Source organism: Geotrypetes seraphini, unplaced genomic scaffold (assembly GCF_902459505.1).
Source record: "Geotrypetes seraphini unplaced genomic scaffold, aGeoSer1.1, whole genome shotgun sequence".
Taxonomy (NCBI): Eukaryota; Metazoa; Chordata; class Amphibia; order Gymnophiona; family Dermophiidae; genus Geotrypetes; species Geotrypetes seraphini.
The window spans coordinates 1-14,230 of record NW_022985929.1 but is presented as its reverse complement, the minus strand read 5'-3'; the positions used below and the strand labels follow the sequence as shown (position 1 = coordinate 14,230).

The 14,230-nt window shown below is 42.2% G+C and overlaps 1 protein-coding gene across 1 annotated transcript; it reads right to left on the bottom strand.

Annotated features, from left to right (window-relative positions):
- Positions 1-4,992: 4,992 nt before the first annotated feature.
- LOC117352502 (glycogenin-1-like) lies at positions 4,993-12,186 on the bottom strand. The gene is made up of 3 exons (XM_033928960.1): positions 11,981-12,186; positions 6,771-6,987; positions 4,993-5,648 (listed from the first exon to the last, which is right to left on the bottom strand). The coding sequence occupies exons 1-3, from the start codon at positions 12,184-12,186 to the stop codon at positions 5,493-5,495; spliced, it is 579 nt and encodes a 192-aa protein (XP_033784851.1). The 3' UTR covers positions 4,993-5,492.
- Positions 12,187-14,230: the final 2,044 nt, after the last annotated feature.

Sequence of the window (14,230 nt, the reverse complement as noted above, 5' to 3'; positions counted from 1 at the left end):
ACCACACGTCCTAGGCATAGCATGTCACAAGTTTTTTTGAGTTTCTGCTGTATTTCCTTATGTCCCCATATCAAGCAATCGTGGTGTTTTTGCCCCCCAGTACGTATTAAGCAGGCTCCACAATCTTCATCCTTCACGCCTTGCAGACATTTATTTAGAACGCAGTATACAACGACCTTTATAAATGATTTAAGTTCTGTTGGTGTTTTGGAAAGGCCTATGCCTGTCCACAGTCCATAATCACAAGAATCTTCAGGTTTACGCACATTCACCGCCGGTTCTCTTTGAAACGAGCAGAAAAAACACAAACATGATAGATTTATCATCGGCTTGTACACCTTGTCCACAGGTTTCTGTGATCGTGAAGATCCGCCACTTCCCTACAAAAAAAAAACAAACATACAGAAATAAATTTTCCTTTTTAAAACACATGAACACATACAGCTTCATAAACCCCTTCAACGACCACTGGTAATAAAAAGTGCGTGTGTGTCTCTCTCTCTCTTACCGTGAAAGATCCTGGCTTTTCCAACATGTCTGTTGCTTCGGCTTCAGCAGCGGCTTCATAAAATTCAATATCTGAAGCATTATCCTCTGATAGTTCATAGCCTACATCTTCATTTTCTATGTCTGAATCATATAGCTTTTGAGCATCTGGAAACTCTTGTATTTCAGAATCTGTTAATTCGTGCGTATGCTCCCCGGTATCTGCCGTCAAGTCAATCGGTTTTTCAGACGGTGAGTAACCCTCTTTCTCCGCATTACAGTCTTTAAGAAAGTTACGAGGCCTCTTGGTAGGCCTTTTTTCAGTTACCTGCGTGTTAAAGGGATCCATATTTTCTTTGTCTGATTCGTACAGTTTTTCGGTCTTTGGGTAACCCTCTTTTTCTACATCACGATCTTTAAGAAAGTAACTCAATCTACGAGCCTTCGTGACAGACATTGAATTCCTACTGAAAAGGATGTTAAAAGCTAATGCAACTTTTCTCGTTTGTTTCTGCCCCTACTCTGTTTTAAAAAGCAGGAAATATTTTGTGAATGCCTTTTGTTTTCTGCTCTGCTCTATCTGTGAGCTCTTAAACCCCACTTCATTTCCGGGTGGGGGGGTTTTGACTAAGTCTGTTTCCGCCTACGTGTTCAGAAAAGCGCATATCCGTCGCTCCATTTACCCAATTTCCGCCTATGTCATCAGAAAAGCGCATTTCCTGTCGGGGCAGGCACTCCCTTTTCCTGTGATGTCACCAGAAAGCGTATTTCCGGGGGTGTTACCTGTCAGGGTGGGGGTTAAACTTATGTTTCCTTTGTGCCGTACGTGTGCCGCCGCGCGGCAACCGGAAACGCGTGCCCATACGGATGTACACCATAGCCTGTAGGACGTCTTGGTAAGTAAAGGTATTATGGATTTTAAAGTCCTGTTAAATCTTTCCACTACAGCTGCTTTAACATCATTATGGGTCACAAAATTCTTTACCCTTGTCTGTTTGAAGTTTTTCAGATGTACGCCCTAAATTAAATATTGTTTCAAAGGCTTCGGTAACTTCACGACCGGTTTTTGTTTTTAAAGAAACGACCCGTGCATATTTTGACAGGTTATCTATTACCGTTAAGATGTATTTGTAACCGTTGTTATAAGGGGGCAAAGGCTGACATGTTGACTAAGTCACTTTGCCACTGTCTGTTGTTTTATTTCTTTTAAAATGGATTCTAGCCGGTCTGTGTAAATTGTATGCGTTTTGACCGGTGACCCAATCCACCACATCTTTTCTCCGAACTGTTATATCACTCTTTTTAGCCGCTTGAAGTAGAGGGTTAATGCCTCCATAGCTTCCTGCCGCATGTGGATCATAATAAATTTGCTTCAATAAAGACTTTTGCCTTGTGTTTTTTTTTTTTTTCAGATTGTTAAGACAACAGTAGGGGGGGGCCGGGACAAGTTCAGACATGTTTAAACACACTTCCGCATCTCTCCCCTTGGTTTTATCAGGGGGAGGGGTGTTGCAAGGGTCTTATCAGCTGTTACCATGACAATAGGGGAGCTGACCCATTAACCATTAGCTCAGAATTCCTACTGAAAAGGGTGTTAAAAGCAAATGCAACTTTTTTTTTTTTTTTCTCGTTTGTTTCTGCCCCCTACTCTGTTTTAAAAAGCAGGAAAGATTTTGTGAATGCCTTTTGTTTTGTGCTCTGCTCTATCTGTGAGCTCTTAAACCCTGTCTTTTAACTAAAAACTGTTAAAATAAAGACGCTTCTTTTCTGGGTGGGTGTTTTGACCGAGTCTGTTTCCCTACTTCCGCCTACGTGTTCAGAAAAGCGCATTTCCGCCGCGTCATTTACCCTACTTCCGCCTACGTGTTCAGAAAAGCGCATTTCCGCCGCGTCATTTACCCAATTTCCGCCTATGTCATCAGAAAAGCGCATTTCCGGTAGGGGGCAGGCACTCCATTTCCGGTGATGTCATCAGAAAGCGTATTTTCGGGGTTAAACACGCCCCCACTTCCGGTGATGTCATCAAAAGTGCATTTCCGGGGGCGGGGCTTGAGGGGGCGGGTCATGGGTGGGGGCGTGGCTTGAGGGGTGGGGACAGGGGTGGGGGGCGGGGCTCGAGGGGTGGGGCCATTGGTGGGGGGTGTGTGCCATGGGCGGGGCTACCACCATTCATTCCTATGGGAGGGGCAGGGCTTAGGTGAAGGGTGGGGTGGGGCCATGGGTGGGGGTGTGGCCATGGGCGGGGCTACCACCATTCATTCCTATGGGAGGGGCAGGGCCATGGGCGGAGACTAGGGTGTGGCCATGGGTGGGGGCGGGGCTATGGGCGGAGACTAAGGCGGGACAATGGGCGGGGCTTAACCCGGAAGTGAACGCTGATTGGTCGATCCTTATCTTATCTCACCTGTCAATCAGTTTGACATGAGGTGTACCCATTATACTACTGACCACTTTAAGTGACATGCTTTATGGCCCATTGACCATGCTAGTTTCATTTAACATCTACATCAATACCTGCAAAAGTATGTGGGGAAGGTCCATGGTGCTAATGGGTGGGGGTTACTGGACCAATTTATTTCAACTCAGTCACCATATGCTACGACAAGGCGATAAAGGGCTTGAACAGCATTTAATATGTCCAAAATGGAAACTGGCTTACTTAAGATGAGCCATATGCTGGCTGGCTTCCTTTGCTGCAGGCTATTAGATGTGATGTTTTGTTGTGTGGCAATTAGCCTGTACACTTCTCTGTATTCACAGTGGATGCATTCCAGCCATAGCCACGAATATGGAAAAAAAACTGTGAACTATTGTATGTTATTCACAGTTTTAACAAAAACACTGTCTTACAAAAAAAAAAAAAATCATGAACATATACAAGTTTTTGGAAAAAAGACTACTACAATGCACTTGACCTGCCATCTATTGTTGATCCTGCATGCATTCCAGCTGTGAATCCCTGGCTCTTTTGACAAAGGCACTGGATGCATGGAGAGCAGGTTCCAGCTGCGCTTTACAGGTATGAGCAGGACATACTGTAAGACCAGGCTTAAAAAAACTGCTCATCTCTCGCATCTTTCTCTTCCTGGAGAAATGGACGGTGAGATTTACCTAGTCTCATGTGATCTTGCTACCTCTGCTCTGTTTTTTTTTTTCTAGAGGTTCTGTAATTGCTTACAGTTTACAGCTGATAGACAAATATTGCTTTTCAAGACAGCTAATAATTGCAGTGCTTTTGATGGGTGAGGGTAAAGAGAGGGACGAGGGGTTTGAACTGCAAAGCACTCCTTCCTTTTCAGTGTCATTCATGTCTTCTGATTGGTCAGAGGCAAGGGAGGTGTATACAGCTGTTAGTAGAATACGGTAAGTGTAGGAAAGCAGGGGTAGGTATAAAGGATATTATGGATTGGGATATCCTTGGAACTTTTTTATAGTACATCATAAGTAAAGGAACTTTAATCATGATGTAATTTTGGGGAGGCGGAGTCAGCTGACAAAAAAAATCACGAATGTGAAACCGTGAGTGCCAAAACTGAATATAGAGGGAGAAATGTATTTTCATTTGCTCTGTCTTTCAGGATAACTTGGAGGGAGCCCTTATGACCAGCCTGCTCAGCTTACTGTTGTCACTAGCAGGTCCCAATATGCTCAAGTCCTCAGGAAGCATAATTTCTGTATCAAGGTTCTGCTAAGATTGTTTTTCACAGCCAGCATGAAATCACATCCCTGAAGATGTTTGCAGAGAATAGGGATCAGTCCTATGCAAGGATACTGTACCAGCAGCATGTTTCAGTGCATGCTCAACCTGGTGTCTATGTATTTGCCTGTGACAAGCATCTAGGTACCTTCCCTTAAAAAGCAGGAGGTAACAGGCAGATGCCACAGTGGCAATAGTTCACATGTGTGCAGCTGCTGCACATATGTACAGGGGGAGCAGTTTCTAGGCCCAAGATTCTAGAAAGATAGGGCAGCAAGCTTTACTTCCAACTGTTGGGTTATCTCAGAAAAATAGTTTAACAGGACGTGGAGATGTTCTACCGTTTTGGCAATAGGAGAAAACTGAGCAGGGTAGGGTTATTTTTCTGCTCACATCTAGGTTTAGCTGCTGTTAAGACCTCTTCCTATACTGAGAGTTAGCAACTAGTTTAGCTTTAAACCCAACACCAGCATCTTAGCTTCCTATAATTTTTTTTTATTCCTGTTCCTATGGATAGTTATCTTCTATTTTGCTATATTAAGTAGCCAGCACTATTCTTTGAGCAAGAGAGCATTATAGGCACACTGAACATTTAGACCCAAATCTAATAACATTAGTGAATTGGGGGAAGGTTATGTTTAGACACTGCAGAAGTACAAACTTCCTCTACTAGAAAAATGTACTTGTCAAATTTAACTTTGATGCACCAATATGTTTATACAACTCGAGCCAATTTATGCTTTTAAATCTGAAGTCTACAGCTCTCTAAATGGCTGCACTGTTATGGGTTGCAATTAACCAGACAAAAATCTTCTAATTACCTTTTATTTTTCAGTATCACAGTGCAAATTAAGCTGTATTTGCCATCCTTATTGATAAGGAAGCTGAACAAAATGCATCCTGGCATAGAATACAGACCTAGTCAAGCTTCCCTTAAAGGAAAGCAGTGAAAATTTCTACAACTTGAAGTTTTATATTTATTTTTGCTAACTCTAGGTGGTTGCCTTTACATGAAGGCAGAATATCTTAATCCTGACAATCCAATCTAGGTCTTCAGTATGGAGATCAAGGAATGCCATATTTTGAACCTTTACAAAAGAAGGTGGAATCAACAATTGAAAGTTTTTAAAGTGACAGCCAGTTTTTGTACAAGTCATTAGTTGTATGGCATAATCTATGTGCTATAAGACTGGCTTTAACTGTACATATTCTGCTCACATGCAGTACTGTGCAGCTTCCAACCGACAGGATTGTCAAGCCAATATTAACATTTCTGAACATGTCCTCGGTGTTGCTAAAGCCAGTGTTCCTATTTCAGGAAAGAGTCAAGTCTTCTCTTGATGTTTTCAAACGAATCTTCTCCCATGTAATCGATCTGGCCCTGTTCCCATCTTTCCTTGCGTTCTTCTGAAGATATAGTTGGAGCTTCAATTGACAACTGCGACACTGCTTCTGCAATTTCCTCCTATAAGCAAAAAGGTTTATATATAAATGCTGATTTGAGAACATAAGTGGGACACATTAAACAAACAAACAAACAAAAAAAAGTAAAAGTATTTTCCATGCAGAATAAGCAAGCACTGAAAAGCCACAAGTTCAGGTATTTAAACTATGTAGCTTCTCCTCCAAGATGCGTTCTGGAAACAAAGGCAGAACAATGAATAGAGGTTAAGTTCTGCATACCTCTCTACAGAAGCCACAAGAGAAAGCCAGTGAATAGACCAAGCCCGACAGCTGTGAACAGTAGAGAAGTAAGATGTACAGGAGTAGCTCAAATAAGAGATAAGAAAACTGGGCTTAGAAAGACAACAACTATTTACTAATGCTTCTTGTAGTAAGTTCTTATCTGTACAGTTAACAGCTCCAATATCTAGTGTGATAACATCTGTATACTAAATAGTGTATTGCATTACTGCAGTTAGTTCAGAGGTTAGAGTAATGCCAATGCAGCTTTGTTTTGTAAGAGTTTGTCGAGGTAGAAATTCAACTATTTTCCTTTGGACTTCCCAGGTGCATGCAGCTACTTAATGAGAATGATTAAGTAAACATGTCAAAGCTCATTTATGCTGGTAGTTGAGTTGGCAAGACTGCTGTATACATTTTTTAAAAAAAATTTCTCTTTAAAGCCTAGGAGAAAAGTTATCCAGTGAATTCTACCAGAAATGACTCAAATGGATTAGTTAAGTGGTAATGTTCATGCAGGCCTGCAAGAAGCCAAATCAAGTGGCACCACTAACTGCTAGAGGGACTAATAATGGATACCTTTTGCTACCAGGTCAAGGCATCAATATTTGCTATAAAATTGTGATCTAGTTCTTGAACATTAAGATTAGAACAGATTGGTGCATTTGGGTCAAATCTAATATCTGTGCTTTCCAGCTTACCAATAAGTCAATCTTGGGGTTGCGAGTTAAGCAGATAAGTCACAGAACAGCCCCAATGCCTATGTAGGTGGTCAGCACTAGCTGACTTAACACCTTGGTTAGAAGAGGTATCCTGTGGTTTTATATTGACCTACAGTAAAAACACTGATATGATAGTGAACTAGCAGCTTATAAGGGGGGAGGGGGGAGAAAATCATACATACCGCTTTTAAGCCAGAGGATGTATCTTTAACAACGCCATGTTCTGTTAGCAGTGGCAAGATTCTGGTGCTAAATGTCTCCCACCACAGTTTCAGGAACTCTGGCTGGACCACAGCTGGATCATGCATACCACTTACACTTTTTGTTTTGGGGTCAAAAGAAAAATGCCATGGTTTGATTCTTCCCAAAAAGTGTACAACTTTAGCATTTGCCCCAAATCTGTTAATGCAAGAGAATATATAATATGAAAACTCAAATCATTCTGAATTATGATTTTTAGGATCTAGTCAAGGGCTCTGGGTGTCTTAGCAAGATATGTCAAGATCTGGATGCATGCAGAGAAAAAAAAAAAAAGAAATAAGTTTTTCTTTCAACACAGGTGTAATCTTTTTTATGCTTCCTTAAAATTGGAGCAAGGTAAAGACAACAGCAACTCAAAGTACAAGTTGCTAGTGAGTCTAGAATGACCTGCTAACTTATTTTGAACAACTTTTGTTAACTATTTTGCTAAGTGCATACTAGTGCTGCTGTATCAGTCATTGGATTATCCATCTTCCAGCCTGACCTTTAACTCTCACGAGTTCTAGCCCAAATGCTTTCTGGTTTGACAAGCCTATGCAGGATGTAGGGCTTAACATGTACTAGCTGTTTAATGCAGGACTGCTGTTTGGCCCAAGATAATCCATCAAGACTAGAATTGTCCCAATTTTTACTATCCATTAAGCTGTAGTAACAGTTTAAGTCTTTGCAAAACCCAATGTCTACTTCAGCCATTTTTCCTATAGTGTACATGATTGAGACCAACTGGAAAACAACTTTTGGCCATTATGTTAGAATTTGCTTTTGAATTATACAATTGTGTATAAAGTCTCTAGAGACCATAGAGAGATAGGACCCTCTCGAGCAGTACAAAGCAAGGAGCACAAGATTCCACTTAAGTTGGTGTATTTGTAGAGAATTATATACAATGGAATACAAAACATACAAGATAAAACAGCTAATTATAGTTCACAGAAACTAAAGTGAAAGTGGAAAATGGTCTTGTTGCTCACAATCAAGCCTACCATTTGAGAATCATGGTTAACAAGTTTTGCATGCAGATCTTAGTTTTTCATTAACCCCCCCCCCACACACACACAAGGCAGATAAAGGTCAAGTGCCCATCCAGAGCATTCACTCTTAAGAGGTCCCACGCTTCCTTGAACTCATGTCTCTACCACCTTTACTGGAGACTATGCCACATATCTACTACCCTTTGTTAGAAAAAGGTATTTCCTTAGATTACTTGAGCCTACTGTCTCAAACTTCATCCTATGCCTACTCATTCCAGAGCTTCCTTTCAAATGAAAAGATTTGTCTTGAGACACATTTATGCCACATAGGTAAACATCATATCTCCTCTCCTGCCTTGCCTCCAAAGCATACATCTTAAGATCTTTGAAGTGCATTTAAATACATATAGGAAATGAGGTAAGGGTACAGTACTGTGGCTTGCCTTTAAGTCTTTTAGAAGATGTTTAGAGACTACACCAGTAGTTTCAGGTACACAGATTGACAATGAGGTAGTCTTCAGGTCTCCCTAGAGCATTTATCAGTTATATAATAAAGTTCAATTTTAGTATCCTGTCTCAACAGAAGGTAGAAATTCAGTGAATTGGGCAATTTGATAAACATCTCTTCCCTACCTAAGCTGAAAGTAGACTAATACAGCTGTGTGTTTTAAGAGGCATCATTCAGCACTCAAGTACTGCTGCAGCCTGCCCTTTCTATCTGCAAGTAGAAATTGTAGGGTGCTGGATACAGCAGGGAAGGCTTGTAAGATTGGAGAAACCGGGGCTCTTTTCCCTGGAGAAGCAGAGCCTTAGAGGGGACATGAGACTTACAAGATCATGAAGGGCATAGAGAAAGTGGAGGGACACATTCAAACTTTCAAAACAAGGCCATTTGGAAAAATTAAGAGGGGACAGATTCAGAACCAGTGCTAGAAGTTCTTCACCCAAAGGGTGGTGGACACCTGGAATTCGCTCCCAGAGGGTGTGATAGGAGTGAGTACGGTATTGGGGTTCAAGAAGGAATAGACAATTTCCTGAAGGAAAAGGGGATAGAAGGGTATGATAGGATTACTATACAGGTCCTGGACCTGATGGGCCGCCATGTGAGCAGACTGCTGGGCATGATGGACCTCTGGTCTGACCCAGCAGAGGCACTGCTTCTGTTCTTATGTATTTGAATAGACCCATGCCACTACTTCCTAAGTAAGGCTAGGTCCAGAAAAACTGGGCAGAAGAGATGAACTACAGGTGTAGGGCAATTTTAAATCAGTGCCATTTTGGGTCCAAAAGAACTGAAGGAGAGCCAACTAATATCCTCCTACTTGGAACCATGATATCAAATTAAGCTTTGACATTCATTCCTACCAGAACACCTGGTCTTGGTCACAATGCAGAACAGATGAACCCTATGCAAACACAGAACCACAACCTAGAAGTCCTAATATACAGAAAGAAAACCCCTAGATGCCAGACTCTGAACACAGTACACCAAAGAGAATTGCATTTCTTCCTAAACTGTGCAGAATAGACCGATGTAAGCTCAAAACTGAGAAATCAATGAATTGAAAATTACAATCTGTTGCCTGGCGATTTTATTTTTCTAGTCTCTGGCTACACTTCCTTCTCTGTGCTCAACTTTCCAGGGCTACCTTATCCTATCCACTTGCTATTTTCTTGCCTTCACTTTTTACCTTTTAACATTAACATTAAACTTTCTTCCATTTTTCTGCTTCTCACTGTCTACTTTTTCTTGTCTTCCCTTCTCCATCCATGTGCACCATCTCTCTCCTCTTGTAATTTGGCATTGCTTTTCCTCCTATTTCCCTAGAGCAGTGGTTCCCAACCCTGTCTTGGAGGAACACCAGGCCAATTGGGTTTTCAGGCTAGCCCTAATGAATATGCATGAAGCAAATTTGCATGCCTATCACTTCCATCATATGCAAATCTCTCTCATGCATATTCATTAGGGCTAGCCTGAAAACCCGATTGGCCTGGTGTTCCTCCAGGACAGGGTTGGGAATCACTGCCCTAGAGGTCTAGCATCTTACCCTTTTCTCCCATGTCCATTGTCCAGCATCTACCACCCTCTCCCCCCTCAGCAGAATCCAGCACTTTAACCCTTTTGTTTCCAGCGTTTCACTCTTGGGACATTAGGCATCATGAGTGAAGTAAACATGCTGCTTTTGGCAGCCCTGGAAGCTTTCCCTTTGCTACAGCTTCCTACCATGGGGGGACAGGAAGTTGTAGCAAAGGAGGAGCTTCCAGGGCTACTGAAGGCAGCATGTTTACTTCACTCATGCTGCCCAGCCCAAAAGTGCAGTGCTGGAGAAAAAAAAAAGTAACATAATAGCCTTACTGGGTCAGACAAATGGTTTGTCAAGCCAGTAGTCCATTCTAACAGTGGCCAATCCAGGTCACTAGTACCTGGCCAAAACCCAAAGAGTAGTAACATTGCATACTACCAATCCAGGTAAAGCAGTGGCTTCCTCTGTCTTTCTCAATGAGATAATGGACTTTCCTCCAGGAAATTGTATAAACCTCAGCTACGCTACCTGCTCTTACCACAACCTACAGCTTAAAACTTAAGAGTGAAAAAATTTCCTCCTATTGGGTTTAAATTATTTCCCTGTAACTTTATCTCCCCTAGTCTTTGTAATTGACAGGGGGGGGGGGGGACGGGGACAGACAAAAAGATCTACTTGTACCCGTTCTACTCCACTCAGGATTTTGTAGACTTTCAAAATCAATCATATCTTCCTTCAGCTGTTTTTTCCCCAAGCCCTAACCTTTTTAGTCTTTTCCTCATACCAGAGGAGTTCCATCCCCTTTATCTTGGTTGCTGCTCTTTGAACCTTTTCTAGTGCTGCTATTATCTTTGAGATAAGGAGACCAGAATTGAATGCAATACTCCAAGGTGAGGTCGCAGAAAGTGCCAGATCCTAATGGTGGAAGGGTATGATATTCTGCAAAGGCTCTATGGGCTGCCATTGGCTCGTAGGCCTTGCATGAAGACCACTGGCCCAAGGCAATTCAGGTCCTCGAGAGCTGAGCCAGGTCAGGTTTTCAGGATCTCCACCATGTATGAGATAGAGTAACATGCAGTGCCTCCTTGAGATGCAAATTTCATGCATATTTATGGATATCCTGAAAACCTGACCTGGCTCCAGCTCTCAAGGACCTGAATTGCCTACCCCTGGGCCTAGGGTATTGAGATACCTTTGGGCAGGCCCTAATTGTACAGTCCTAGAAGCTGCATGATTTGTCTGGTGAATAGCTTCCATCTACATATTACACTATTGATCTCCTGGATGAAGGCTACAAGGCTGCTCTCGAGATTGATCTCAGAGACTAAGCTAAATTTTACAGGAGACTGTTTGGTTCTTTTGTCAAAGGGATTCCGATCTTGTGCTCAGTTTTGTTCCTTTGCCCCCTGCACTGGTATAGTAACTCCCCTTCTGAGGTTCAGCTATTTATTAGTGTTTCAAGGTTCTAAGGTCAGACTAAAAGCAGGTATGTTAGTCTAAATAGCTGCAGCCATCATATTTGTTGTTTTAAAGAGCTGGATAAACCACCTGAGGTTCCCATGCCTGCTGTCTAGTAGCTATGTTTAGCAACACCATCTAAAAGCAGCTTAAGAGTTTAGCTTCAGGGTTACTGCTCTATAAACTAAAGTTATATTGGTAGAATCACAGCTCTAAGCTATGGTGGCTAAAGATACTCTTTTTTTTTGAAGGGGAGAAGAAGCAGAAGCCAATTAAGCTTCACCGATTTAAGTCTGGACTTAAGTAGGATTGGTAAAAAAACATTGTTTAGCAGCAGCAAGTTTCCCTGAATGGAGTTTTGAAATACGAGAGCAATTGTTGCTATAGTCGCTATACAGATTAATGCAACTTTAACTCCAATGTCAAGGTCACATTTAACAGTTGCAAGTTACTCACTTCTGATGTAAGCCAGAAAGTCAGTCACTGGTGATGCATACCCTGCAAACTGTTGTAGCCGACATAAGTGGCTGGTTCTTATGGGGTGGGGTGGGGGGGGGGGGTTCTAGGAAGTGAATGAAGGTTTAGAACCCAGTGATCATTGTGGTGTGTAGTAAAATTGAGTTATACCGATTTTAGATATTTCCAGATGCATAGTAAACATGTTAAGTTTATACTTACACTTTGAAGGCTGGTAGATAGGAATATGTAGAAACACTGCTGAGATTATAAACAAACGGTAAATGTTTGTTGATATCTGTTGTTGCCCAACTACTGAAGAAGCTGTTCAATAGCCCTTGGTCCCCACCTGAGAGAAAAAAAAAAAAAGTTGTTGAAAATGCCATCATTTGTAGAGACAACACATCCTTAAGTTTGAAGGCATGCATGGTTCAGTCCTAACCATTAAAATTAAAAGCATAGAGCTTTTGGCTCAAAAAGAAAGACTGCCAAATAGGACACAAGCAAGTTTGTCCCCCATCCCCACTACACGATGGGGGGGATGGCAAACTAGATAAGGACTTGGGGTTCTGGTGGATAAAACAATGAAGCCGGCGGCACAATGCGCAGCAGCCTCAAAGGCTAACAGAATGTTGGATATTATCAGAAAAGGTATCATTACCAGAACAAGGAGGTTATCCTGCCACTGTATCGGGCGATGGTGCGTCCGCATCTGGAGTACTGCGATCAGTACTGGTCGCCATACCTTAAGGATATGGCGATACTCGAGGGTCCAGAGAAAAGCAACAAGGATGATAATAGGCATGGAAAACTTTTCATATGCTGAAAGGCTAGAGAAGCTGGGGCTCTTTTCCCTGGAAAAGCAGAGACTTAAGAGGGGACATGATAGAAACTTATAAGATCATGAAGGGTATAGAGAGACAGATTCTTCAGACTAGCGGGGGCAACAAAACCAAGAGGGCATTCACAAAAAATGAAAGGAGGCAGATTCAGAACAAATGCTAGGAAGTTCTTCACTCAGAGGGTGGTGGACACTTGGAATGCGCTTCCAGAGGAAGTGGTAGGTCAGAGTACGATTATGGGTTTCAAAATGGGATGAGATGATTTCCTGAAGGAAAAGGGGGGTTGAAGGGTACAGTTAGAGGGTTACTATACAGGATATTTAACGGTTAGAGAATAACAGGTTTAAGTAAAAGATCACTTACAGGTCATGGACCTGGGGGGCCACCATGGGAGCGGACTGCTGAGCATGATAGACCTATGGTCTGACCCGGCAGAGGCAATGCTTATGTTCTTACTTCTGCCTCAATTCCTGCAAGCTCTGTCCTCATCCGCACAAGCCTCAAAAACACATGATTTTAAAGTGTTCAAGGCATCTGCAGATGGTGCTTGCAGGGACAGGGACATTTGTCCCAATAATTCAAGTATTTCATTCAGGACCACTAAATACATTTGTCCCCATGTCATTCTCTACTGCCACATGAAGGACGCTCAATATGTATGCCTTCTATCATCCTTGATAAACACTAGGTTCCTTAGTGTACCCAGAAGTTAAAAGCAATACCTGGGAACGAGAACTGTTGTAAGAAAAAAGTTATGTAGATGTTGATATGAAGGTGTCCAAGACTAGGAATGGGCAGTAGTTGCCAATATGCCCTGGATTTTTATTAGATGTGTCTATACGAATGTGATGGAAATCTACCTGGAAGTTGCATTTCATAGCAGACTGCTTTCCAGAGTCATACAGCAGTTTTTAACACATTTTCACACTTCAATGAACAGGAGCAATGAATTATGGCATGAAGTATATGCCACGATTCATTACTCCCATAATTTGTTACTCTGAGCAATGGCTAAGCCTATACCCTGTTTTCAAGCCGTTGTACTCCTAACTGGAGGGAGAAATGCATCTTGTTTGATGAAGCTCAGCATCACTAAATTATTACCAAGAACTACAATTACTAGCCGAGAACACCATCCTAATCAGATGTATAAGCTGAAGCAGATTGATTAGCCTAGGTAACTCTCCCTGCTTTGGGAATTCTAGTAGTAATCCCTTTGACTTTATGCTTTCCAGGATAAACTACAGCATAGTATGCAAGTTAAAACACACTGGTACTAGTTGCACTTTACTGCTGTGACATGGGAGGGGGGGGGGGGGGGTGGAAGGAAGGGAGATTAAGGACCACAGCTGGCTCACTGTTTGTTCTGGTCAAGCTAGGTAGGAGTCCAACAGGCTGCACTCAAGTTCTTGACTCAGTTATGGATATGAGCAGCTATGCAGGGTATAGCCCCTCGGCTATTAAAAAAACAAAAAAAAAACACACAAAATCACACATGATACCAGGAGGCTGGATAGCTAGGTGTCCCCAAGGGGCAGCAAACTTCTGATATGCAAGACTGCATCTTCTCCCAGGCAGAGGTCCCTACCAGGTGGGAAACTTCTGGGACAACCTCCAAAAGAGGAAATCT

Excerpts from the sequence above, each read along its gene's own strand:
- LOC117352502 (XM_033928960.1), bottom strand. The coding sequence starts at position 12,186 with ATGCATGCCTTCAAACTTAAGGATGTGTTGTCTCTACAAATGATGGCA. Across the intron at positions 6,988-11,980 it reads TATCTACCAGCCTTCAAAGT|ATTTGGGGCAAATGCTAAAG; the intron begins GTAAGTATAAAC and ends TTGCATTAACAG. Across the intron at positions 5,649-6,770 it reads CATCCTCTGGCTTAAAAGCG|GAGGAAATTGCAGAAGCAGT; the intron begins GTATGTATGATT and ends TTTTGCTTATAG.